The sequence below is a fragment of the Trematosphaeria pertusa genome (genome assembly GCF_010094035.1).
Source record: "Trematosphaeria pertusa strain CBS 122368 unplaced genomic scaffold BU26scaffold_2, whole genome shotgun sequence".
NCBI classification, from domain to species: Eukaryota; Fungi; Ascomycota; class Dothideomycetes; order Pleosporales; family Trematosphaeriaceae; genus Trematosphaeria; species Trematosphaeria pertusa.
Window position 1 is genome coordinate 3,738,141 of NW_022987213.1, and position 25,021 is coordinate 3,763,161.

At 54.2% G+C, this 25,021-nt stretch overlaps 13 protein-coding genes across 13 annotated transcripts; 6 read left to right on the forward strand and 7 right to left on the reverse strand.

The window, feature by feature from the left end:
• Nucleotides 1-12: 12 nt before the first annotated feature.
• Nucleotides 13-2,347, forward strand: BU26DRAFT_476350 (serine/threonine kinase 16). The gene is made up of 3 exons (XM_033825564.1): nucleotides 13-794; nucleotides 847-1,192; nucleotides 1,241-2,347. The coding sequence occupies exons 1-3, from the start codon at nucleotides 481-483 to the stop codon at nucleotides 2,213-2,215; spliced, it is 1,635 nt and encodes a 544-aa protein (XP_033690461.1). The 5' UTR covers nucleotides 13-480; the 3' UTR covers nucleotides 2,216-2,347.
• Nucleotides 2,348-2,396: 49 nt separating this feature from the next.
• On the reverse strand, nucleotides 2,397-3,845 carry BU26DRAFT_584265 (uncharacterized protein; the record flags this gene model as incomplete). The annotated part of the gene is made up of 1 exon (XM_033834591.1): nucleotides 2,397-3,845. Exon 1 carries the CDS (start codon nucleotides 3,540-3,542, stop codon nucleotides 2,397-2,399), a length of 1,146 nt encoding a protein of 381 aa, XP_033690462.1. The 5' UTR covers nucleotides 3,543-3,845.
• Nucleotides 3,846-5,309: 1,464 nt separating this feature from the next.
• On the forward strand, nucleotides 5,310-6,179 carry BU26DRAFT_515174 (uncharacterized protein). The gene has a single exon (XM_033828002.1). The coding sequence runs from the start codon at nucleotides 5,450-5,452 to the stop codon at nucleotides 5,915-5,917; it is 468 nt and encodes a 155-aa protein (XP_033690463.1). The 5' UTR covers nucleotides 5,310-5,449; the 3' UTR covers nucleotides 5,918-6,179.
• Nucleotides 6,180-6,370: 191 nt separating this feature from the next.
• On the reverse strand, nucleotides 6,371-9,067 carry BU26DRAFT_416604 (uncharacterized protein; the record flags this gene model as incomplete). Its single annotated transcript, XM_033823168.1, has 2 exons — nucleotides 6,371-8,316; nucleotides 8,476-9,067. The coding sequence occupies 2 exons, from the start codon at nucleotides 9,065-9,067 to the stop codon at nucleotides 6,371-6,373; spliced, it is 2,538 nt and encodes an 845-aa protein (XP_033690464.1).
• Nucleotides 9,068-10,201: 1,134 nt separating this feature from the next.
• On the reverse strand, nucleotides 10,202-11,299 carry BU26DRAFT_415908 (autophagy protein 5; the record flags this gene model as incomplete). The annotated part of the gene is made up of 4 exons (XM_033823137.1): nucleotides 10,202-10,395; nucleotides 10,449-10,716; nucleotides 10,772-11,131; nucleotides 11,180-11,299. The coding sequence occupies 4 exons, from the start codon at nucleotides 11,297-11,299 to the stop codon at nucleotides 10,202-10,204; spliced, it is 942 nt and encodes a 313-aa protein (XP_033690465.1).
• Nucleotides 11,300-11,398: 99 nt separating this feature from the next.
• BU26DRAFT_156374 (uncharacterized protein) lies at nucleotides 11,399-12,492 on the forward strand. The gene is made up of 2 exons (XM_033820058.1): nucleotides 11,399-11,897; nucleotides 11,944-12,492. Exons 1-2 carry the CDS (start codon nucleotides 11,533-11,535, stop codon nucleotides 12,293-12,295), a joined length of 717 nt encoding a protein of 238 aa, XP_033690466.1. The 5' UTR covers nucleotides 11,399-11,532; the 3' UTR covers nucleotides 12,296-12,492.
• Nucleotides 12,493-12,528: 36 nt separating this feature from the next.
• On the reverse strand, nucleotides 12,529-13,312 carry BU26DRAFT_537813 (uncharacterized protein). Its single transcript, XM_033831433.1, has 3 exons — nucleotides 12,998-13,312; nucleotides 12,868-12,920; nucleotides 12,529-12,815 (listed from the first exon to the last, which is right to left on the reverse strand). Exons 1-3 carry the CDS (start codon nucleotides 13,176-13,178, stop codon nucleotides 12,690-12,692), a joined length of 360 nt encoding a protein of 119 aa, XP_033690467.1. The 5' UTR covers nucleotides 13,179-13,312; the 3' UTR covers nucleotides 12,529-12,689.
• Nucleotides 13,313-13,495: 183 nt separating this feature from the next.
• Nucleotides 13,496-15,109, forward strand: BU26DRAFT_537814 (CobW domain-containing protein). Its single transcript, XM_033831434.1, has 2 exons — nucleotides 13,496-13,599; nucleotides 13,650-15,109. The coding sequence occupies exons 1-2, from the start codon at nucleotides 13,551-13,553 to the stop codon at nucleotides 14,726-14,728; spliced, it is 1,128 nt and encodes a 375-aa protein (XP_033690468.1). The 5' UTR covers nucleotides 13,496-13,550; the 3' UTR covers nucleotides 14,729-15,109.
• Nucleotides 15,110-15,575: 466 nt separating this feature from the next.
• On the forward strand, nucleotides 15,576-16,489 carry BU26DRAFT_417677 (uncharacterized protein; the record flags this gene model as incomplete). The annotated part of the gene is made up of 3 exons (XM_033823212.1): nucleotides 15,576-15,640; nucleotides 15,721-16,079; nucleotides 16,143-16,489. 3 exons carry the CDS (start codon nucleotides 15,576-15,578, stop codon nucleotides 16,487-16,489), a joined length of 771 nt encoding a protein of 256 aa, XP_033690469.1.
• Nucleotides 16,477-17,581, reverse strand: BU26DRAFT_476362 (uncharacterized protein; the record flags this gene model as incomplete). The annotated part of the gene is made up of 2 exons (XM_033825565.1): nucleotides 16,477-17,147; nucleotides 17,268-17,581. 2 exons carry the CDS (start codon nucleotides 17,579-17,581, stop codon nucleotides 16,556-16,558), a joined length of 906 nt encoding a protein of 301 aa, XP_033690470.1. The 3' UTR covers nucleotides 16,477-16,555.
• A 672-nt stretch (nucleotides 17,582-18,253) lies between these two features.
• On the reverse strand, nucleotides 18,254-20,283 carry BU26DRAFT_156478 (cyclin-domain-containing protein). The gene is made up of 2 exons (XM_033820059.1): nucleotides 18,762-20,283; nucleotides 18,254-18,713 (listed from the first exon to the last, which is right to left on the reverse strand). The coding sequence occupies exons 1-2, from the start codon at nucleotides 20,019-20,021 to the stop codon at nucleotides 18,540-18,542; spliced, it is 1,434 nt and encodes a 477-aa protein (XP_033690471.1). The 5' UTR covers nucleotides 20,022-20,283; the 3' UTR covers nucleotides 18,254-18,539.
• Nucleotides 20,284-20,853: 570 nt separating this feature from the next.
• On the reverse strand, nucleotides 20,854-21,995 carry BU26DRAFT_515182 (proteasome subunit beta type-9 precursor). The gene is made up of 4 exons (XM_033828003.1): nucleotides 21,897-21,995; nucleotides 21,805-21,850; nucleotides 21,411-21,686; nucleotides 20,854-21,359 (listed from the first exon to the last, which is right to left on the reverse strand). Exons 1-4 carry the CDS (start codon nucleotides 21,919-21,921, stop codon nucleotides 21,038-21,040), a joined length of 669 nt encoding a protein of 222 aa, XP_033690472.1. The 5' UTR covers nucleotides 21,922-21,995; the 3' UTR covers nucleotides 20,854-21,037.
• Nucleotides 21,996-22,325: 330 nt separating this feature from the next.
• Nucleotides 22,326-23,726, forward strand: BU26DRAFT_156504 (BEM46 family protein-like protein). Its single transcript, XM_033820060.1, has 4 exons — nucleotides 22,326-22,608; nucleotides 22,662-23,171; nucleotides 23,220-23,345; nucleotides 23,402-23,726. The coding sequence occupies exons 1-4, from the start codon at nucleotides 22,505-22,507 to the stop codon at nucleotides 23,550-23,552; spliced, it is 891 nt and encodes a 296-aa protein (XP_033690473.1). The 5' UTR covers nucleotides 22,326-22,504; the 3' UTR covers nucleotides 23,553-23,726.
• The last annotated feature ends 1,295 nt before the right edge of the window (nucleotides 23,727-25,021 follow it).

Here is a 25,021-nt window from a genome sequence, read left to right on the forward strand (position 1 = left end):
CTATTCCCGCGAAGGATACCGGCCGCTGCACCACCATTCCTCTCAAATCGTCCGTCTCGCCTCTAACTCGGAGCAAGGCACAAGCTTATCAGGCCTTCCGAAGCATATCAGTGCTTATCTCCATCTCCAACCCACTTTTGCTCCCAAACCTCCAGGGTTCAGATGCAGATCCCCACATTAGCCAGCTATTATTTGCGATGGGTTCGCAACGCCCACTGCCATTGTAGCCTCGCCCGCCTTCGCATATCACCTAGCGTTGTTCGATAGGATGCTGACAGCGGACATGGGGTCTGATCCTTTGCCTATCTGTAGCTATGCCGCGAGTGCGGAACGCGTACCGTGGGAACATGCCGTCACCTCGGTACGACGTTGCATGAACACTATATCAACTTCAGTGCACCCCGCGTAGTTTAGTCGTGGCACTGTCCCGAAAGCTCATTCTCTCAAGTCGTCCTATCTTGTTGCTTTGTTTAGCTCGTCATGGCAGACATTATAGACCATTCCAGCGATGGCGAAGCCCACATTCCGGGAACGGTTCACCTGGTTGACCTTCTAGGGACGATGCACGCAAGGCATGCGGAGGGTGGGCAGAAAGATATTGTCCTTGTCCCAGCGCCATCTTCTGATCCCGATGATCCCCTGAACTGGTCACCATCGAGGAAAGCTTTGAGCACGGCATGCATGTGCGTGTACACGCTCATGGTAGGGATCGCAAGCGCAGCCATTTATTCCGTCCTGGAACCTATCAGCGAAGAGACGGGCTTGACATTGAACGACTTGAACCAAGGCACCGGGTTCGTACCCGCCGATGTTTTTTACTTTCATTCGAATGCTTATACCCAGCAGCTATATGTTTCTCTTCTTCGGCTGGGGCTGTCTTATCTGGCAACCGCTCGCTCTGCAGTATGGAAAGCGTCCAGCGTATCTGCTGTCCATGCTTGCAACATTAGCCGTGCAAGTCTGGGCCCCTTACACCAAGACGAACGGACAGTGGATCGCGAATAAGATCATCCAGGGCTTCGTTGGAGCACCAATTGAGAGCTTGTGCGAGATCAGTGTAACCGATATCTACTTCACCCACGAAAGGGGACGGTATATTGGACTGTATGCGTTGTTGCTCGCTGGCAGCAATTTTTTCGCCCCCGTCATTTCTGGCTTCATTGCGGATGCTCAAGGGTGGCAGTGGGTGTTGGTACGCGACTCGCATCCGACCTTCAAAGAGCTATGCTAATGGAAACAGTACTGGTGCGCAATCTTCAACGCCATCGGCTTCTTCTTCTGCTTCTTCTTCATGGAAGAAACAAACTATGTCCGCCACCAAGTCGGTACACCGCCTGACACCCCCGGCATCCGCACTCCCGCCGAACCCATCGACGCCGAAAAAGCGACCGCCATTGACAGTCCTGCTCGCGAGCCATCGCCCTCCCCAGCCTACAAGCGCAAAACGTACCTCGACAAAATCAAAGTGTTCCAGAAATCCGACCTCCAAAAGCCTAACGAACTCAAAGGAATGATGACCCGTCCCCTGATCTTCGCTACGTTCCCTGTAATCTTCTACGCAGGGTTCTCATACGGGTCGAACCTTGTCTGGTTCAACGTGCTCAACGCCACCGCATCCCTTATTCTAAGCGGCACGTATGGGTTCTCCGCAAGCATGGTCGGCGTGTGCTACGTCTCCCCGCTAATCGGCGTCGCCCTCGGCGCCGCATATACAGGTTGGCTGGGAGACTTTTTCGTAATCCGAAAGGCGCGCAAGAACAAGGGGATCATGGAATCCGAGCACCGCCTGTGGCTCTTCGTGCCCTCGCTTCTCCTCATCCCCTTTGGCCTCATCCTCTGGGGCGTCGGCTCCGCGCACCATGTGCACTGGTTCGGGCCGGTTTTCGCTATGGGCGTCATTGCCATGACGAACACTTTCGGTGTTCAGCTGTCGATCGCCTATTGTATTGATTCGTACCGCGCGCTGTCGGGTGAAGCCATCATCACGGTGATTCTGGTGAGAAATACGATGAGCTTCGCAATTGGATACGGGATCACGCCTTGGGTGACGAATATGGGGCTGCAGAACTCCTTTATCACAGCCGCTTTTGTGGGGTTGGCACAAGTTTGTACGATCTTCATTATGATAAAATGGGGGAAGAGGTTGAGGGAGCTGAGTGTTGGGAAATACTCGAAGTATGTGGAAATCATGGCGAAGAGTGGTATGGTGCATTGAAGGATGAGCCAGAAATGGAAAGGAAAGCTTCCAATGATAGGGGCAAGTGTATTTATGCCGAGGGCTTTGCAACCCAGGGTATCTAGAACCGAGCACATTGTATATGCCGCACAGATGATTACAAAGATATAGATCGTTCAATCGTTTCTTGGGGTAGATAAGCAGACATTCTTCTCGCAGTTCAATACCCATGCGGCACGATGCGCAGCTCGCTCGAACTCGTGCTGGCCGACCTCTGCACACCCTCAGCGTTCGAGCTCTTTCCGGCCACACTCTCCAGCTCAATGTCGCCAACATCCCGCGATGGGAACCTGTCCGCACTCTCGATCCTTATCTCCGTAGTCTTCACAACCTCCATGTCCTTCGCGCTGATGCCGCTTATAGGACTGATATTGTCGTCCATCCTTGCGTACGCCGAATTGCCCATGGAATTGCCCACGGTAGTGGTACCCGCGAGCACAGTGCCGTTGGCCGTGTTGGATTTGCCTGCAGATCGCTTGAAGGTGGTATGGCCGTGGACGGTGGGATGGGATCGTGGGTCGTCGGAGCTGTCGTGGATGCGGCCCTGGAAGAGGTCGAGCAGTCTGTTCAGGATGGAGAATTCCATCTTCAGCTTGATGCTGTAGACAGCTGCCTTGTACACGACCTGGACGTCGTAGTAGCCGGCGTATTCGATGGCGAGCAGGGTGATATCCAGGATAATGATCATGACGTTGACCCAGATGAGGTGCGTCATGACGAGGCGCGAGTTGCGGCCGCGAATTCCGCATTCAGCGCGTAGGAGTTTGGAGGTTTTGTAGAGGTAGAGGCCCGAGATGATGACCTCCTGGAGAAAGAAGATTGTTATCTGGACCTTTTCATAGATGGAGTACGGGGTAAGGAAGGGTTCGGGGTTCGACGAGTTGGCGCCGTAGAGGAGAACAATGACTGGGACATGGCAGACGATGGCGTCGACGACGATCATAACGAGTACCCATCGTCCGGTGTCCGCGCTGCTGCGGTATATCAAGTGGAGACGCGAGTAGAGGACGACGGATTGCCCCGTTATCATGCAAGGCCAACCCACCGCGATAAGGGTGAGGTAGAGTATCCTCGACGAGGTGATGTTGTAGAACTTGAAGAAGAAGCCCAGTGCGTAGGGTATGATGCCCAAGGTTGCCACAAGAAGCGAGTAGAAATATAGGCCATGGCGTCTTTTGAAGGTCGTAAATATCACGAGCATAAGCTCAATGACGTTGTATACTGAGATGCCGAGAAAGACGATGAGGGTAAGGGCGATAGGATAGGAGACTTCATAGTCGGCACCGATGCCATTGTCACGAGCCATCTCGTGCAGAAGGCAAAGCTGCTGCGATGTAGGCCGTTGCGGGTACTAAGAATGAAGATACGACGACTGGAATGAATCCAAACGACTTGGAAGGAGTTGAGAGCATGTGGAGCTAAACGAACCAAGGGTCTGAGATATAAGGAATAACTCAAATCTAGGGAGGGTAGCCAAGGAGCCGAAGAAGCAGAATACGAACAGTGCATGGATAGGTGTTGTTGGGCATCATCCTAGAATCTTCAAAGCGGCACGTTTTGACAGCCAAGCCGCCTCGTGGAAGGATCATGATCATCCAGTCATGAGCTGCCATGCTCGACAGTAATGCAAAGAAATCTCGATGCTACTGTCCAGGAAGGTTACGAACGTCACCGCTCCCTGGGCAATTCGGCGGTTTTGAGACTCGAAATGCATGGATCGTCCCGGGGATGTGCCGGCACAGGAATTAACTTTCGCTTTCTGACTCGAGCGTGCAAAGGCATGCATTTAACTCCATCGTATTGGTCAGCGCCGACTCGGCGGTTGAGTTGAGTTTTGTCAGCTTGCGGCTTTTTAGTTGGAAACGGTGCTTTAAAAAGTGAAGCAGGATCTAGGCCCGAGCGGTCAAGCACGTTCTTGCATCGGCAGAGGGGTTGAGGTTCGTTGAAGCCGAAGCTGTCGACACCCAAGCACGAGGCACGAGCGAGGGAAAAGTGGGGTCGAAGGGTCGATCAGTGCATTGGTGGCTTCCCCGGAGTTTGGCGTTTGACCTGACTTGCGTAAGCTGGTCAAAACACCTGCCTCAGCCTTATTGTGGGGAACGATACGGGCCCGAAAACCGAGACCTGAGCAGTAATGCACGCGACCACTCGCATATGTATGCAAGGATAGGGTCGGATCGGGCATACTGTACCTTTTCATGGAGGGCTTTCCGGGTTGAAACACAACTCCCTTGATCCTTTCTACCCTTCACGGCAACAGCCGCACGAAGCTGCCAATGGCGCCTAGGCAAGCCCACAGGACCCTGAAGACGGCATGACCAGACGACCATGGGTTGGCTCGCTTGCTGCAACCTCCGACATGCTACGGAGGTCGGAGAGCTCTTCCCCAGCCGAGGGGGCTTCAAATGCTTCTACACTGATGAAGATCATGCCCTTACCACGGGGAGTGATGGAAAACTTGGTTTTCAAGACAGAAACCGTTGCGTTCCAATGGTGAAGCCGAAACAAGCATGTCGTGCCCGATAAGACGTTTGGATTTGCTGATCAATCACAAGTTCAAGCTTGCGTCGGCAAACCTGCAAATTAGCGATGAACTATCGTCGAAGATCGTGTCTCCGACCTGGAGGCGCGATGGAGCCCAATTGTTCGGGTGGTCTGAAGTCTAGACTAGCTCGCGCCACAATGCCGATCGCAGGACCCACACCATGCGGGTGATATTGGAACCCTTTGCTCGTGCTTCGAAACGGTTGCAATTTGGAGGAGAGCGCCTTCGTTAAATCGAGCACTCGTGCGTTCGCGATACGATTCCCGCCCAGAATGAGGCTGTCAGGTGAAGTTCTGCGCCTACTTAGCTCGGAAGATCGCAATTTCGAAGGCCTAGAAGACGGAGGGATGGGGAGTACCGACGGTATAGACGTTCAGCTCGAAAAGTGAGGATAGAGAGGAGCGGTTGAGGATAATGTTGAAGGTTTGAGGATTGGTTTCTCGTCTGAAAAGACGGGAAGAGAGTGCCCTCGCGCCCAAAGTAACCGAGCTTTGGCCCCAAGGTCCGTGCACAGAGCTGACATCGACACCTCTCCAACTTCAACCCTCAAACTCCTCTAGAGCCATCTCGATTCCGTCGGCATACGTTGCCATCTCAGAGCTTGGCATCTTGCAAGAGCACTTTATCGTTTACGACCTTCCACCACTCATTCGAAACACCCACCCACCATGCCCGGACCACAATCCATCCAAGTCCCTCTCTTCTACCGCCTCTTCTTCACCTGGATCGACCCTATAATCTGCGTTTGGGGCGCCTACATGGACTTCTTCGACCCGGCTTTGGTCCTCAGCTCCCACATTCCGAACCCAACACCTGACATCGGGCACGCCATGATCCTTCGTCAACGCGGTGGGGGCATGTTAAACTTCGGCTTCATCTCAGCAGTACTCCTGCGATACACCACGGACATGACCATCTGGCGGATTGTGCAGATCGCGGATCTCGTTGTGGATTGTGCGTATTTCTGGGCTGTGCACGGGGCGTTGAGCGCGCAGGCGAGGTTGGGATGGCAGACGTGGAGGGCGGAGGATTGGGGCAGTCTGGCCATCACGGGAGCGGCTGCGGTGGCGAGGCTATGCTTTTTGTTGCGCGTTGGGGTAACGAGAGAGGCCAAGGGAGGTTCAAAGAAGGCTTGAAGGTCATGCAAAGATGCCAACCGCTTAACTACGGGACAATCATCTAGATTCTGATACGGAAAAGATCAAAACACCATCTCCAATATTTGTACTGTCTCACATCGTAGTATCCCCGTCCTCAGCGCAGTTCAAAGACCTGATTTCGAAACATCGGGAACTGGTCTTCCAAGCTTCCATCTGCGACCATTACCTTCACACCGTCCACAACGCGCTCAGCTTTGTAGCCGGCATATTTATCCGCGTCCTTGGGCTTCTCTTCTGAGGCCGACTCTCCCCGCTGCGCCATATATCGATTGTATAGAGCGATAGCCTCGCCATCCATCACGCCGTAGATGAAGGCTTCTCCCATCAGTTGGCAGTAATACTCTTTCCAGACTCGGATTCGCTCTTTCGAAAGCTGGCTAGGCTTGAGGGGAACGGAAGAGGTATCTAGGAGTTAGTCAGCGAGTGATATTAGAGAAGTAGATAAGTCGCACCGCTTGGCTGCTTTTGATGCTGATTCTCTTCGGGCTCGTAGCCCATCACTCCGTCAATGATATCCCGAGGTTGAGCTTGCCCACCCGTAAACAGGGTGTCGATCTCTTTTCGGCTTCTCTTTGTCGAGATGCTGCGTGATCGCGTCACCCGAGGTGCGCCCAGCCCTTCTTGAGAGGGGCGGCCATCGGTTTTGATATCTGTTAGAGACTGTTGAACACCGGGGACGGTGTCCTCTGGGGTTATAGCATCAGGGCCACTTTCTGGTCTCTGCTTGATCTGTGGGGTAGTCCTGCCACTTTGTTGTGCACTCTTCTCCGCCGCGAGCCTCTTTTGCTCCCTTTCTTTGATTTCAGATAATGCCGTACGCGGTTGTTTGCTCATCCTGTGTCTCCGCTGGGCTACCCGGCTCCATTGTTCCAGCTCCTCTTTCTCGGCTCTCATATCCTCCTCGATGTCTGAACGCTCCTTTTTCATGGGACGCAGAATGACAGGAACGCTACAACCATCCATTATGCACACCAGGTCTCCCTTCTCGACCCCTTCATTGACGATGCCGAGCCGGCCAGCCTCTGTCCGAACAAGACACCTGTTCCAAATAACGGCTTGGACCCTACGGAAGAATTCGGATACTACGGAGCAGCGGCCGTGATCGATCATATCGGTCGTGTTCAAAGACCCTGTAGCTAGCAATCCCTTTTGCAGCGACATTCCGAAGGCGCGAGCGTAGTACGCAGGCGGGTTCCTTCCGTTCTGTCCCCTGTCCGCGACAAGGGTCCTCCAGAACTCTTCCCATGAATCCTTCATTTGCTGGTCTTCGTACTGCTGGTTGAACGGCCTCGCGTTGATGTCTGCCATCTCGAACCAACTCAGCGGAATGTTGCCGTTTTGTGATTGCTTGTCTACCGCTTCCACGCGGTCCAGGACAAAGCCGAGAATTTCGATGCTGTGGTACCTCCTACGCTTCTTGATCCTGATCCGAGCGAGGTCGGCCGACTTGTCGCCCGCTGCATTGTAGTTGCGCTGGTTCAGCTCGGGAAGGCCCACAAGAGGATCGGCGTTGATGCGGCCCATTTTCTCGACCGAGTCGGCATGGCGAATCATGTTGTGGGAGGCGCGAGTGAGCTGCGGAATCCATGATGGCATTCTCTCTTGGTCATTGTCGTCTGAGTCCTCTCCGACGAAAGGGCTTAAGGGGGCATTTGCATCTGACCGGTTGCGATTCTTCTCGGCTCTCTCGGGCTCGGGAGCCCAAGGGCGACAGATGATGTCAAGAGCCCTGGTTCGATCCGCTTGCTGATTGATCGCGAACTGGACGTAATCCGCACAAATATCAACGTATCTCTTGGTATAGTCCACAATGTACGGCCGCGCTTGCAACTTCATGCCCACGGTAATGCTTTTCAACGCGTCCGTCAGGTAAGGCGGCTTCTTACATGGTACTGGGTTTGTATCCTTTGCCACGGCTAATAAGGCATAGATGATATCACGTGGATTCGTTGCTTGGAATATAGAGAGTGTTGATACCAGGTGTTCGAGACTTAGTAACGCTTGTCGATTACTCCTGCCTGATAATCCCCTAGGGTAAGCGGGGCTTTTCGACGGAGTTGCTCCCGGAATCGCCAAGCTTGCTCGGGTATGAGCGCCAGGAATGTGCTTGGTCTCAGGCCACTCGATCTTTGAGTATCGAAACAAAGTCCCCGTAGCATCCACGAGCAGGCTGGCGCCTAACTTGGATACATATTCAAACCAACGGGGTACATGGTAAAAAGAGTCATGTATCTTCATGACTTCCGAGAGCCGATGAGTCGCAGATTCGACTGAGACGAAGAGTTGCACAGCGTCAGCGAAATCCTGCCAGGGAATGTTCTTCCGCCCGCAGTAGAGACGCGCCTCTCTAGCAAGCGCAATTTCCTGGACGATCCCTAAACCGCCAGGTCAATTAGTATTATATCCAGAGAGGTATGCTAGAATACTAATCGTTGGACAGATTCCAACATTTGTGATGTTTGAGTAAGCGTCTCATAAGAGGAAAAGTTGCTTACTACGCTTAAGTTAGCATAGGTTCTAATCGCTATTTGTACAGGGGATTGGGTACCATCTGCGGGAGAACCAAGGCCGCTTCATCAGGTTGAACATTGCATTCCATTTGGGCGCCGAGCCGGGACTTTCGCATAGTTTGTCGAAGTCCTCAAGTTGGATGATCTCGTTTCGGATGAAGTCGAACGCCATTTTACTGTCCTCGTCGCCTTCTCCAAGCCACACGCAAACGCTCTTCGCGCCGCCATAGATCTCGGACATCATTGGCACTTGTTGGCTTTTCTCGAGAGGATCTGACTGGTCGATGGAGATGGCATCCACCCACAGCACTCGCTCCGTTTTCTTGTTTCGTAACGCTTTGAAAGCACCTATAATGCTCTTCGGGACGTTGAAATAATAGCGGACTCCATCTTTATCGATCTTGACTTGTGCATCCCATGGAGTTGTTCCCCAATTCCAAGACAGCGCTTCATATTCAGCGGGCACGCCTGGATCACCAAGGGCCGGGACGTCGGTATACGAGGCTTTGATGTGGCTTGTCTTCGCTTTACTCTTGAGGCCTTGTTCATGCTCAACGTGAATGCGGATACTATCCGGAGCGCCGTTGATTGCGCCATGTTTCCCGCTCCTCTTCATTTGTTCGCGCTCTTTCAGCATCTTTTCCACTCTTCTAACGTCGGCAGTGTACTGGGGATCCAAGTCCACCTCAACGATCTTGCAAACGATTTCATCTTTGCGAGTACCCGGCTGTAACTTAATGAGCCGAGTGGATCTAGGCGCATTCAAATACTCGTATATGTAGGGTTCGACATGGTCTTCCGGCTGTTCGTCGGATTCTGAAGAGGAGTCGTCATCGTGGCGGCGGCGAGAAGTGTTGGTTTTCATTGGGTCTGGCCGAATTCGCAAGGCTGGGGTGGATGAGGTGTGGTGAGGCTGGCTTTATGAGTAGGGAATGGGATTATGTAGCGGGCTCTCTGCGGCGCTTTGTACTCCTCATGATGTGATCGGTGCGTGAAAAGGTAGCCTGTCCTTCGCCTCAGCTGGATATCTTTGCTTCTGCAACGTTCCGTCATTTCCATTCAGAATTTCCAAGAACAGGTGGGCCTGGGCGGCTAAGTTTTCAGCTCTAGGCTGAGTCACGACCAGAAAGTCCCGGATAAGTCGTCCTTCGATGTTTTCGGGCAGCTCGGCTGACCACCTTGATGAACTGAATGATGGTAATTGGGCGGGCTTGGATTCCTAGTTAGTAGAGGCTCCGCCGGTTCGCAGCGAACCAGGGGCGGGAAGGACCGCAATGAAGCCTTCGATAAATGTGGCCCTAAGGGCCTGGTCGCTGCAATATCATGTGGGGTGGCTTGGGCGTCCAATGCGATGGTGTTGAGGGGGGCTGAAATGCAACCCGTGTGCGCCACTCGCGGGAGAACTGCAGCCTCGCGACAAGGGTCGCAAGGCTGAAGGCAATATTGGACCCAAGTGATGTGTTGTATGGAGCGCCGCAAGAAAAGAAAACCTGTCGGCGCCGCTCACTCAGCTATGTGTCCATTACTAGCCTCTTGAAGTAATAGGAATGACAGAGCACTCACCTCATCTGAAGACTGGTCTCCCGGATGTGGAATGGGCCACGGGATGTTATCAGCTCCCCAGGTTCCATATTCCTTCGGGAACCCGCATCTTGCATTGATGTCCTTGCATGCCAGAATTGCAGCTACTGTAATATCCACCATAGCTACGCGCGTCCTCCCAGTCAAGCTCCGGTGCGGGACACCACCTTTACGCCATCATCACTATGCCAATGTGGAGCCAGCCATCTAGGTACGCAGTAGCCCGCACTAAGTCCTCTACACTAGCGCTCAAAGGAAGGACGGCACCATGCAATACCGCTTGAGCTAGCAGCGGACTCCGTCTGCTGGGGAAAAGGCTCGGTATGATGTGGTTAAGTGCTGTGCCTATTGTTTGGGGATGTCCTAGATACAAATTAGCTATGCATCATGTTGAGCACACAAGATAGATCACCTACGAGAAGAAAGCGCGGGCGTGATCAACGACTGTACCACTCTCAACGACCCCGGTGTGGTCTCCTTCTCCATCCCTGGTGAAGCCGCATGCGGCAGGTAAAGCTTGACGGGCAGATGCCGCAGGTTAGCCCCTTGTGGATTCAACAGCTTCTGGTTGATAGGGTTGAAGAGCGTGAAGTCATGCGACTTGACAGATTCCCAGAGCTGGGTAGAGTCGGCTTGGCTGAGGAACATGACGGTCTTGCCGGTACCAGTGCGGAGATAGTCAGCCTTGCAACCATTAGCACTCAAGGAAGCAGATGAAGCACGGACTAGGTCGTCATACCTCCTTAACGCTATGGATGAAGAGGTCGTGGAGGTGTCTGCCCTCGGAGTCAAGCTTGACGAGATGCTCGACAGGGTAGTCGGAGAAGTGGACCGTTAACTTCCATGGTATGCTGTTTTGCCCTTCATCATCTGCTCCGGAGCCTTCCTGGTTCGCTGTCCCGTTGGAGGGGTAGTATGGTTCCGCTCCTGAGTACAGGTCGTAGAGCAGGCCGAGCGGGTAATGCCATTTCAAGGGCACACCTTCGTACTCTAACCACGCATCCGCGGGCGAGACATCCGGATAGATCAAGTTGTTTTCGTAGAAGCGATGCAGCTTGTGTATCAGCAGGCCCAAGTAACTCAGTCTCGGGAACTGAATCTATTCTTCATCAGCATACACCTAGGCTGCAGCCCGCAGCAAACTCACCAAGTAAGGATCCGACTCATCATACGTCCTGCAATCGTCCTTGTGCAGCCGGATCTCCAGCGGAATAGACCCATTCCAGACTCCCTGGCGCAGCCTACCCGTGACGTCGCGCGACCCCATGGAGCGGTTGACGGAGGGTGTGGCTGATTGACAGGTCTGGACGAGGTGTGGGGGGGTTCGAGGCGGGGTTGAGAGAAGCTTGGGCGCGGGCGCGTGCCTGCGGTGGAGAACCCCGGTCACCTTCCGTCTCTACAGAAACCGGACGATGCGCCCGAGCGCAGCGGATTTTCCGCTCTGGCTTCCTAGCTTCTTCTACACCACCCGCCGAGCGCGACTTTGGGTGCGCAACGCAGATGTTTGCCGTTGAGAAAGGGCCCTGGACTATGAACGTTGCGCTGAATCGCAAACGATCGCGGCTTGCGTTGGAAGATGACGAGGAGGAGGAGCTGCGGCTGCCGGAGCCTTCGCCTGCGCTGTCGACATTTAGCGACGCCTTGAAGAGGACGAGGACGCAGAGCGATTTGGAAGAGCTGGGCATAATTAGGCCGGAGGACGCGTGGAGCGTGGATGTAGAGAGCATACTATCGTCACATACGCTGCCCACTGCGCCCGGCAGCGGCCTGCAAGCACACAGCAACGTAGACAACTTCCAGAAGAATACGTCTATAATAGTGCTGTGCGTGCAGGGTAATCTGCATCTGCACTACGACCTTCTTTGGTGAGTGGCCACCGCGTCCTGAAAGTTGATCGCTGACGGCATACAGCTCGATGCTACCAGACCTATATGCGATGTCACCCTCATTACAAGCCCTCGTCCTCTGCCGAGACCCTTCGACGCATATCCCTTCCGCGACCGCGCCGTTCTGCCTTCCGTTAATACAAGCCGTCGGACCAAGCTATAATCACTTTGTGCGATTAGGGCTACTACATCCTCTTGGAGGAGGGAGCTTCCCGCTGGACGCTTTGGTGATAGTGGATACAAGAGGAAGACGGAGGTTACTCCTGCCGTTTGGCTGGGGTGCTGGGAAGCATGCTAGTACACCTGCTGGACGGATAGTACAGAAACGGTTGACGGAATTGCTGCGGCAGTGCATCGAGGTTCTGACCAAAGAGTGAAGGGGAATCTATAACAGTGGGTGGGCAGGGACGTACGAGGATGAAGCACTCAGGATCTATGACGGAGAGCACAGCGCCAGGCCGGCGGCTGACTAATTGAGATCAAGGAAAGAGGCTCTCCTCCATCACTGTGCCTAAGAGGGCTTTGCTGTAGCTGGAGGGATCACATCATCAGAGAAGATGCCGCTAAGGGAGGAGCCTCCGCAGGCTATATCTCGCGCTTAGCCTAGCCAGCAACGCACGAGCACCGCACTGCGAGAAGCATGAGGTGATATGAATGATTCAATTGAGTGTCGCTATAGTCATTGCCGCATGACTACTGCAGCTCCTTCCCATGGTCCTACCCCATCACAGTGAAATATTCATCCCTCAGGGGGCCAACAAATCGAAGCATCTAATCAGTGCTCTTGTCGAACGTGGTCGGCTTGTCCTTGATCGGCATGTCGCTTCCCGCTACGCCCTTGTACCGTCCCCGAATGAAGTCCGATATCTGCTCGTCCTTGGCTTGCTCGACAGCGGACTGCAAACCGATTAGCATCCCTACATCAAACGCAATGCAGCATGGCACATACCTCGTTATCCTGCTTACCCGCACCGAGGAACTTCTCCTGGACGAAGTCGATACCTGAACACGATCAGCTACCCATCCACCGCAAAAGCAAGTCGTCGGAAGCTTGGCAGCTGAGCGGCGGGTAGACTCACCCTTGTCGAGCATGTCCTCGTTCTTCTCACCGGCAGCACCGCCGCCACCAGCCTCGTTCATCTTGTTTCCAAGGCCGCTGAGGAAGCCGCCGCCCTCCTGCTTCTGCTCCGAGGAACCCTGCTGCTGTTGCTGCTGCTGTTCGTTCTTGTCGCCGCCGGTGAACTTGTTGAGGTAGTCCATGATTGATGATTGCTTGGTTGATTGAAAGTTCGAGGTGTTAGTAAGGTGCAGATGTTGGTTGAAGAGTGGAATCTGGGAGAAAGCAGGTATTTATGTGCAACGGAGAGCTTCCAAGGCGGTGGTCTTGGGTGCAGTAGTCGTGTGTTTGATGCTAGTATGTAGTGCGTCCCTGATTGACTGCCCCTGCCCCACCGCCCGACGCGATACGTCATCTCCTGGACCCCGCGTCCGGGGTCTGGGCCCCAAAAGCAAGCGCGACCACGTGACCTCAACATCCCGCTCTGAGTGAAAGTCTCTTCTCCCATTGCTTTTCGTAGGCCAGAACGTCGCTCACTACGCTCCTTTCCTCCTTGTTACTACTTGTATACCATCATGATACCCATAACGATAATAACAGGCTTTCTAGGCTCAGGCAAAACTAGTACGTCGACTCGAGAAGTTCCGCAATCCCGAGTTTTCTGACGCACTCAGCACTCATCCTCAATCTGATACCGCAGCTCCCTAGGACTTACAAACTCGCCCTACTGAAGAACGAATTCGGCGACGTCGCTATCGACTCCCAATTGGCCTCCTCGAACGCGATATCCGGTGTCCAAGAACTCCTCAATGGCTGCATATGCTGTAACCTCGTCGGCCAGCTCTCCGATGCTCTAGAGACCCTCGCCCGAGACATTACGCCCGATCGCATCGTTGTCGAAACGTCTGGCTCTGCTTTTCCTGCTACATTGGCTATGGAAGTGAATCGGCTATCACAGAGCACTGGAAAATACGTGCTAGATGGGGTCATGTCGGTCATTGATGTGGAGAATTGGAAGGGATATGAAGACACGAGCTATACAGCAAAGATCCAGGCGAAATACACGGATCTGATAGTCTTAAATAAGTGGGAGCTCGTGAGTGAGAGAAGACTGGAGGACGTAGAGGATTCTATTCTGGGGCTGGAACTCGATCCGCCTATACCACGGACGAAGAGCGATAAGGGGTGGGTGGATAAGGATATCATATTTGGCTTGGATGCGAAGCTGGCGAAGGGAATTGGGAGGAAGGATAAGCACCACCATGACCATGGACATTCGAGCGAGGTGGAGGTGCTGAGCGTCACGTTAGCAAGTAACGGAGAGAAGACAGGCGTGGATGTGGAGAAGTTGAGGAAGCTCCTGGAAGAACCCACAAAGGACTTGATATACAGGATAAAAGGGGTCCTCTACTCGTCGACACCCCCGAAATCCTCGGATAACACATCCGCGTCTGCTTTGGATGTCAACAACGGTCGAGCGAGATATATCCTCAACTGGGCGTTCGGACGCTGGAACTTCACGCAAGTGCCTCCGCCTTCCACAACAACTACTCCACTCGCCTCGGGAACCGCGACTCCTGTTAGCTCTGGGCAGACGACGCCGCTTCCTCCAGGTGAAGAGCCTGAGCTTCGACTGACTGTGGTCACCGCCAAGTATGAGTCGAACCAGTGGCAGAAACGGATTGAGACCAGCGGCTTCGTCGCTCTTCAGAATGGAGGCGAGGGTACATTGACTGTTCAAAGAATCCTATGAGTGCATTCTAAACGATACCCCCGGTATACCAAAAGCACGACGTACCTAGTCAGAGGGGCTGTGAAGTAGGTGACAGACACCAGATCACCATATGCGCCTTTCCGCTCACTGTGCGAGCGCATGGAATGTCATATTCGATATGACGCTTCCTCATCGATTCTTGGCTGTCCAGGATTTTCATACCCAAGCTGATCTGCAAGAAACTCTTTACAATACCGAGCAGCGGGCCCTTGCACTATCGGTAACAAGTAACGCACTATAGAGCACCGTACCTGGATCGGGAGGCGCGGCGTTGCCTTATACGTATGAACGCCTCAGAAATGAGGAAGATGGATCGCAATAATCGACGTCTCGAAGAGACAGTACCTTTTCTTTCGCCTGCAACATCGTCTCCCGCTTGAACGTTATTTTTTTTTTCTAACAATTCTTGCCTTCGCCTCTTTTAATTCTTCTTCTCCTCGCCCCGGATCTATCCCGAATTCTTGAGCCTATACCCGCGTTCGTCATCTTTATCCGCACCCCTGCCACCCAATATGCCCAAATTGCCCACCTGTTCAAAAAGAGACTCTGCCACGCAACTTGGATTGCTTCTAGAATATTGAAATGCATCACGGCCAGCCTTCTACGCCAGGCGCGGTATGGTAGGATTCCAAAATTGGAGATCTGCGATGCGACTCGCATGTAACATGTACCTAGATACGATTGTCGGGATTTACGATTAGCGCTTAAAGGACCGCAAAAAGTACCGCGAGCTAGAGCTTTCTGGATGCTTTCTGGAGTCCTTTCTGCTTTTGTTTGTGGTTCTTTTCCTCCTTCTTGGGAATCCTGGGAAGAGCAGTCGCGAAACATGTCCATCCTACTACCGTTGTACATATACCCATGGCCAGGAGCTTGGGATCCTTTGTACTGGGTGTGAGTACCTCCACCGCCCCATCACCACTCCCTCCCCTACCGCCAACCCTCATCCCCACTAACATCCACCCCTAAAACAGCGCGGCAAACCACCCGCACCTCAACTTCTCCGTCGTCCTCAACCCCTGCTCCGGCCCATGCCTCAACAGCACCCCCGAATCGCCCTACGTCACCGAAATGCCCAGACTCAAAGATTACCCCAACATTCGCACTCTCGGCTACGTCGCCACGAACTACACCGACAAACCCATTGATACTGTCATTGCGGAGATCCATAGGTATGCGGAGTGGACGCAAGTTATGAACGACAGTAGGGTGGCGGTTGATGGGATTTTCTTTGATGAGACGCCTGGATTGTATCATTGGCAGAAGCATGATTATTTGGCGAAGGCGACGGCGGAAGTTAGAGGGCTGGAGGGGCTGGGGCAGAAGGTCGTGGGTATGTGTCTCGGCTCTCTGGGGCGACTTGTTCGGTGAATTAAGAGGAAGCTCACGATTGCAGTGTATAATCCAGGAACGCTTCCAGACATAACGTGGAATTATCTCGACATCGCCGACATCACCGTCATCTTCGAAGACACCTTCACCAACTTTATCGACGCGAACAAGTTTAATGCGCTCAAGAACTTCCATTCCGCGACCAACTCGACTAAATCTGCGTTCTCGATCATGCTGCACAGCATCGGGAATATACCGGATGAACTGCTTGAATGGACAGCTAAGGAGATGAAAGAGATGGCGGAGTGGAACTTCGCGACTAGCGTTGCAGACGCAGGGGCGTACTGGCATAGCTTTTCGCCCATCTTCAGCTCGTATATAATCAAGTACGAGGAGGAAGACGGGGTTTGAGCGCTAGCTGGCTCGGAATAGGCCAGAATGTATTTGTGTATATATGTTTTGTTGAAGTTATGTATGTCAGGGTCCCGAAGATGTTTCTTGCTCTTGTGCGTGAGGATCGTAGCCTTCCTGATACCAGCTCCAGATATTCAACCCAATCTTCGTCCCGCTTTTTACTGGCAAACCCGCATGCCAACTCTCCTCATATCCCGTCCCATCACTGCGCATATTCTCCCAGAACACTGCATTACCCTTGATCGGCTTAAACGTAACCCCCTGTCCCTCCTCCTCACCGAAATCTCCCTCCCCCTCGCACTCAACAAATCTACACCAACTCTTATCACCAGGTCTTGTAAGTCTAGGAAACCTGGTCCCGCCGCCCGTGCAATCTGCGTCGAGCCACACCATAAAACTGCTAACTCTTCCAGCGTGTCTAGTAGCGGTACTCCAGTCGTAGTGGTAGCTGTAGTGCCCGCCTGGTCCGTATCGCTGAGCCCACAGCCGCTCAACAAAGACGTATGGCCGCCAGCCCTGGAACGTGCGTGCGCGCTCTTCAATGCATTGGACGACGTTGTCGCGTGAGACGCGGGCCTTCTCTGATAGACGGACGGAAGGGTCTAGACGCTCGTGGCCGGAGGTCCACACTGTGCTTGGGGTGAAGAGGGGTTCGCTATCCGCGTTAGCACGGATTCAGATGGAGGAAATAGAGCAGAGAGAAAGTTGGGAAGAGAAGAGGCAAAAAAGAAAGAGAGAGACAGATTTAAAAAAAATTCCAACAAATAACACACACCTCAACTCCACAACATGGCCACACTCGTCCTCGGTCAAAAACCCCTCAATATACACAACCAACGGCTCCCTACTCAACACATAAACACCCCTATACGCATGCTCCCCGCACGTCAAATTGCCCTCCGGAATAACCAAGCTCTCCAACTTTTCCTTTGAAATTTCCACATTCCTAGGCCTATCTATCTCCCTTCTCCCATCCGAGCTTGAAAGAATGGACAGCAGCGGCGCGCCCGCAAGCACATACGCCAAAACCGCTAAAAAAGCATACTGAACGAGCGTGCCCAAGGAAAACGACGACGAGCGAGCGGACATAACGATGTAACGACAGAATATAATGGAAAGAGAAGGGGGGCAGAGCGGGAGGAAGGAAAGAGGAGGGATGGGCAGGGATCGGAAATTTATATCGGAAATGGGCGTATCACGTGCTCGTAAGGCGGGACGCGACCGTTGTTGGACAGTGCGGAGATAGCGGCACTGGCGGCGGCCCCTGGATTATCTAAGGGACTAGCTAGGACCCTTGAAGGGTTGCGGGGCGGGAAAGCTTTTGTAAGGGATCCACTACTAGATCTAGATCTTTTGTTTGCCCCTCCTGTTCGTTTGAGATATTTGATCTCGCCGTTGATCGATTCCACTCGTACCACAAGCTCGACCGGCGGCGTAGTTCACATAAGCTTCAATAGCACAAGGTCATTCAAATGATTGCGACACGTTCCCGAGACCAGATCAAATTGCCCTTCCGTGAACTCCGCCAATACACCTCTAATAACGCCGCCTAACGCATAAAAGTTGCAGAGAGAAGAGCATTCATAACCTCATCCATGATGGCCGCGCCCAAAATATGGCCATCGGCATGAACCGCAATCCCACCACCGCCCCATCTAATCCATATACTAGGATACCAGGTATCTCGCTTGAAAAGAAGAAGAGACCAAAGTACAAAGCGAGGGCACGTAGTAGGCTCAGAAATAGACCGAAGTCGGAAAAGTGAATGACTTCGGCGGCCCGCTGCTGCCCATAGAAGTAGAGATCTATCTCCTGTCCCCGCCTACACTCAGAGTAGAATCCCCTAGGGAAAGTAGGTGTAGAATTATCGTGTTCGATGGCTCTGCTATCGAGCCTTAGGTGTGGTATTGATCCTTGAGTCAATACTAGGTCTGGACCTCGAAAATCGTCCGGGGTGTCAAATTCCTCACTCGTTCAAGGCCTGCCGCCCGCTGTGCGCGTCCCGTCATGATGTTAAATCGTCACCGCTGTTCGATGATCCGTTCATTTAGTGTCGTCCCGCTTGCCGCTCGTGCTGCTCCGCCACCTCCCGTGCATAGAATTCTACAAGCATCGTGCCATATGCCTCCATCTCTTCCAACGGTACCGCCAGGCGAAAATCGTTCAGCAGAAGAAACTGCAGTTCTAGGTGATTAAGCTCGACTAAGGGTAGCCCGCCGACCTGCAAAGTTTAGACAAAGGCCGATACGTGAGGAAGCGGGACACTTACCTTTGCGTATCGTGAATTAGTATAGAAGACATCCGAGAAGAACTTGCTTGCACAAGTAACACCCGCGATGACAAGACGATGTATGTTGAAGCTGTCGACTACGAAGAAGTGCGACAAGCTGTAAGGATCGGGTTCCAACTCCTGCTGTGGCGGAGAAGGTGGCTGAGGGCCCCGGACGGGTGTCTCTGGGGGTTTGCCTAACGAGCCAGATGGGGGTGGTGTCGCTGCTTGTACAGAAACGGACGACGCCTGGTCTGTTGGTCCAGAGGCAGAGTTTGCAGACAGTGCTGGGTTTGCAGCAGCCTCGGCATTATCACGCTCTAGTGACTGCTGGTTTGCTTGCCGTAGAGTGGACATTGGGCCCGCATTGACCCTCTCTGTCATTCTATCAAAATACACGAGGAGACTGAGGAAGACCTCGTAGGTAGTGGGGCAGTATTTGTGAATGCGGCTGAGATAGCTCAGGATCGATATGCTGGGTACATTCTTGCCGTGGAATGCCAGAACGCTTGTGGTTTGCTGGCTCAGACCTGAAGTTCCTTCTGGAGGCGGAATCTGGCGGTGCAGATGCTCGTGCTGCCGATCGTTTGTAGTTGTGATCTTAGTCAACAGGCCGGCCACCATTTCGATGATATCCGACACGGGCATCTCGCTGATCTCATACTGTGGCCCGACATCGTTCGGGTCTCGCCGCTGCCGCCGCGACAAAGAGCGTGTCTGTGAGAAAGGGCTGGTCTCATCGATTGCAAATTGCTGAATGTGAGACAAACTCTTCACCTTGATCCGCCTGGGCGAGGCTGACGTCGAGTCTAGCGGCGATCGGAGCCCGTGTATTGGGGACTGCTGGGCGGAGGAGGGCGTGGAGGAGGGCACCGGCCTGGTGTTCACAAACGCGTGCGGGGCCGGGTTAGCAGCGACGGGCGTCTGCTGTTGGGAATGCGGTCGAAAGCGCGGGCTCGGCGGGGGCTTCTGCGACGACAACTGAGAGGTAGAGCTGCGCGCGCTGGTCTCGGCGGGGCCCTGCTGCTGTGATCGCTGACCGGGCGTTGAGCTCGACGGTGGGGCAGCCGAGTCGGCCATAGGCACGTCCGCGGGCGGGGGCACTATTCGCAACGGCGGATTCGTGCTGACCTGAGGAGAGGCGCGAACCGGCGTGTGGTGCACGGCGGGGGACTCCTGAGTTTGTTGATGGGAGCCGCCGCCGAACATGCTGTTATGAAAGTGGTTTCCACCAAAATCGGTCACTACAATCGATCCCATACCGCGTTCTGGGGGCTGGGAACGTCAATAATGCTGGTGCCACTTCGAGGCTGGGGGTGCATAAAAGCCCGCGGGTCGGTGAGGTCGCGAAAATGCGCGCCGGCTGCGGTTGATGTCGAGATGCAGGGGGTGGAGAAGCGGACGGCGGCGGTGCAGAGTCCACCGGTGAGGAAGGCAGGGACGCGGTCGCGAGGCGACGGCGTTGGGCAAAAGGAGCGTGAGTCTGCTGCGTCGGCGCAGAGGAGAGGGTCGGTGGTGGTGTTGAGTCGGTGCAGGTCTGTGTCTCTGCGATAAGAGAAGCGCCGCGACCGGATTCGGCACGCCCCAAGATTCGGCTTACCAGCGGACGAGGGCGAGGAGCATGCCTCAATTCGAGCGCGTCGTAACCAAAGTGAATTGGACGACGCAGCGCTGCGAGCAGGAGAGGGGGCGGGCGGGCAGGGCGGTGACGGGCGGTGACAGGCGGTGTTGAGGTGACGAGAGGGTGTTTGAGGTCCGTGGGGAGGAGTGGGCTAGTCTTCGTCATTAATGGCGCTGTGAACCCTTGCCGATCCGCGACTTGATAAGTACGTCGCCGCCCGAGTGCTCCTTTGATCGCTGCTGCGGTGGGCACACGCGTTTGCTCGCAGTGCACCTTTTGTTCGGCAGCTTCACTTCTGCAGTAATTCTCCCCAACAGGCGCTGCGACACGTTCACCCATGCGCCATGTGAAGATCTACTGGCAGATACGAAAGCAAGGCCACGGGCAGATGGCCCCAGCGACGGCTGCTCATTGGCTCCCCATGGACTGCCCGCCCACCTCGCTGCCGAAGCTTCTGTCCAAGTGGATGCTAGCGGAGGAGACTACTTTGACCTCTCACGTTAACGTGGGATACACGGGCTCGATCACGCCTTGCCCATTGTTCCAGATCCGCGTCCATGGGCAGATCTCCATTGCTGCTATGGTCTGCGCCCGTCCGTCAGCACGCAGTGTCTATATTATACAGCCAAGTCCGCGCCCCAGCGACTCCGTCTCTCTATTGAGGGCCAGGCCCCTTGTAGTCTTTGTCCGGCAGGTACAGATGTCGCTGCGCACCCTGCGCCGTAAGCACCACCATGCGAATCACACCACCCGAGCTCCCATCCCACTTGATGGCCTCCTGCAGTGCGCCTTTTACGAACTCGACTCCGTCCTTCTCCGTCATGTTCTCCTTCCAGTTCGCATCGCAGTATCCGTAGATGTACGTTGACCCCGAGCCGCCAATTGCATATGCCTGCTTGTGTAGAGAGCCGCCTAGTGGTATTGAGTACACCTGCCCGCCATGTCGGTGATCATAACCGGCGATGATCATACCGGCACTATTGTGCGTCAGTGTACAACTCTAGAACAGTTCCACCTTGCGCGCTTACGATAGCTGGTCCTTGTTGGCATAGCACAGCTCCTGGAATATAGCCGCGGCCGTCTGGGTGGTAGGAGGCTCGTCATTCGTAATGCCGTACATGCCGAGATGGTAGTGGACGATATCTGCCACGGCCTGCGTATCCGCCGCGGAGCCTGACCGACAACACCAGATCGTATCGTGGACTTGTGTGAGCTTATCCGTCACTCGATTGGCAATGTATGCGCCCGTTGTGGTTCTGCTGTCTGCGCCTAGTATCACGCCGTCCTTGAAGTTGATCGCCATACTACGCCTAGTCAGAGGATTTGGTCCGGAGCGAGAGGACAGGTACGACGCACATTGAGGTTCCGAGACTGTAGTTACTCGTCAGCATGCTTCAACGAAGTTGAACAGAGGTGTCGTACTTCACCTCCCCCTTCTTCAAGTGGTCCATGTCGACGTGGATGCCATCTGCAGAATGTGAGCTCGAGCCGTTGGTGAAATCCAGCGAGTGTACCTTCTCCTAGCATGCCGGAGGTCATCATGGTGAGTTTCTGAGTTCGACGGATCCAGGAAAAAGGCGAGGATGGCAGTGGTTTAGTCCGTTCGGGCAGTGCGCAAGCTGTGGGAGTGGGGAAGGCGAGGTACTGATGTTGTTGCGACCGTCCAGGCAAACAGCTGTCGTAGGTCCACAGCTCGCACAGACCATCTAAGCTCCGAGCGTCACGTGCCGTCGCCGGAATCCCAGGACGGAGACTTTGCACCATTTTCAATGCTTGCAGCCGAAGCAGGATGATGAACTGTCAATGGAAGGTCTTTTTGCGACGTCTCTCTGTACCGCAAGCAAAAATATCATTGACTGACGGCTCCAATTCTGTTATTTCCTGTCGGACCTACCTGCGCAAGTGGCTCCTGAAGCCCGCCGCACCTGCCCGATAGCATGGAGCTAACTTGAACCTCAACCACCTCTGCGACAGCCGCATTTCCAGCTTCTCCGCTTCAGAATACCTGTTCTAGCAGTAGTCATATTCATTCTTGACTCTTTCGCTCGCTCCAGCCTACCTCACGTCTCCGAGTTTCCCTTCGCTGTGATTACAATTCACGGCTCGCTGTATTCCGCCCGTCATGGGGTCCGCTCTCGAGAGTTTCATGTCGTATCTTCGAATACCACTCCTAGCTTCTTCAGGCATTGCTGCCTTGCTTAGCGGGGTCCTATATTTCAAGCAAAAGTGCGGATTGCACCTCTGTGTTTTGCAGCAAACGCGATATTGACGTTCATCAGCGAGATCATCTACGCTAGAAACTTCCCACCCGATGCCCGAACGAACGTCCCCCGACCGGCGCAGTTCGGAATCGCCGATTTTGAGGAGCTCTTCATCCCTACACCCGATGGAGAGTCTCTCAGCGCGTTCTACATTCGAGCAAACAAGCAACACGCCCGCAATGCCACTGTACTCATGTTCCACGGGAATGCAGGCAACATCGGTTACAGACTGCCTATAGCCAAAATACTTGCCGAGGAGCTCTGCTGCAACGTCTTAATGCTGCAATATCGAGGATATGGGCTGTCTTCGGGAACGCCGAACGAGAAAGGCATAACGGTGGACGCTCAGACCGGGCTCGACTACATCAGACAACGGCATGAGCTTCGAGGAACCCGCATAGTGCTCTACGGGCAGAGCCTCGGGGGTGCTGTAGCTATTGGCTTAGCCTCAAAAAACCTGAAGCATGGGGATATTGCGGGCATAATCTTGGAGAACACTTTCACGTCTATGCGGAAGATGATCCCGAGGCAGGTCTTTCGCTATACCATCTTGAGTCGAGGCGCTAACCTGTCTAGCGCTCTTCCACCTGCGAAGTATCTGGCCTCTCTTTGCCATCAGGTTTGGCCGACCGATGAGGTCCTCCCCCAGATTACAGGCGTACCGATATTGTTCCTAAGTGGATTAAAGGATGAGATCGTTCCGTGAGTGCCACTGAAGCAACACCCCTTACGCTCTTTGTGAATAACTTCTGTATAAGTCCGTCACATATGATCCGACTCTTCCAAGTGTGCCGCTCCGAGCCTAAGATATGGAGAGAGCTTCCCAACGGAAGCCACAACGACACCGTTGCCGAACAGGGCTATTTCTCATACATTGATGACTTCCTTTCCGAACACGTCGCTCGATGAGGTCATGGATCTTGTTGAGATCCGATCTCTTCGTTCTATTCTTGTATACCCAGCATATTTTGGACACTCCCTCCACAGCGGCTGCGGGCGAGAAAATATGCCTTAGGATTGGGGGAGAGCAAACTGAATTGCAATATACTTCCCCATAAGGCTAGTCTGTAACAGGGCTATTTCTAAAAACGCATCGGAGTAAATGTTTGATCTTCGTGTCCGAGCGGTCGGTGCGTTTCAAAAGTCGCGCGTACATAATTGGGAGATTGCCTTCGCCGACTTTCCCAACTTTGGGATTACGCTGATCGTCGGACAACCCCCTGGCTAACAGTTGGCATGGGGGGCCCAGAAGGCGGATGATGGACGGGAGTCAACGCCACTGGCAAAAGGCGTTCTCCGAGTGCAGGCGAGAGCAGGGGGAGGGCTCCTCGTTTCTCTATCCGAAGCCGCGAGCCATGCTGCGCTATCATGCGACGCCACTGGTAGACCCATGGGTGATGTGCAAGTATCGGCCAGAGCTCCCACACCACGATGCCGTCGCCAATGACGACGTATGCTATACTTGGATCAAATGCATGGAAGCACCCGCATATGGCGGAGACGCGGGGACTAGCGATCGCCAGGGGTACTTGTGCCAGATGTTTTGTATGAAGTGTTGTGGACGTAGGTTACTCCCCTTGCTGAGGTCATGGGCCACGCCAGCGACGCCAAAGCGATCTCCGTATCAGCATTCTCTGCGCTTATGGTAGGCGCGCCAATTGCCTCTCGCGTGGCAAACAGATGGACGGAGGCTGTCCGACTGACGTGCGCAAGCTGCAGGCTCCGGTGGTGGTGTGGCTGCGGGGAGAGCAAGAACATGTCAGATTTCTCTCCTTCCCGACGAGGACTGAGGCATCGTCTGCCAAAATGCAGCGTTCGCGCCAGGTGCCCACAAATTGCGAAAACTGCCGTGAGCGGTGGGCAGTCGGTACGCTTGTCGTTGGACCCTGGCGGGACGGCTGTTTAGCGTTCACGCTGCGTTCGCGCCACCGCGATTACGTGGGTGGCGCGTGCTTGCGAGCTTGAGATGGGAAAGCGGCCCCTGCACCAGGAAACGCCATCTCGGCTGATCGAGTTCCAGTGAAAATCCATGGTGGCGCATCGACAATTTGGCTGCCCTGCTTTTCGTGCGACGCCGCGGACGCAAGGCATGGAGAGCCGTGTCGTGCGCGCTCTCAGGCACAGTCCGGGGGTACAGTACATAGCCACGGCTTCCACTACTGCGTCTCTCGCTGTGCGCTTCGAGGGTCTCGCCGTCGCTTCTCGATCGGCGCAAGATCGTCACCCCACGGCAGGCGTTGCGGCTGTGCATCGGCAGCCTCTGTCGATCCCGGGCAGAAGAAGGCTCGTCGCGACGGGCGGCCAGGCCGGCCTGTGGCAAAGGGCCTTGCCCGGCACCTCACTGGTGGCTGGGCTTCCGAGCGAGCAGTATGTTGCGA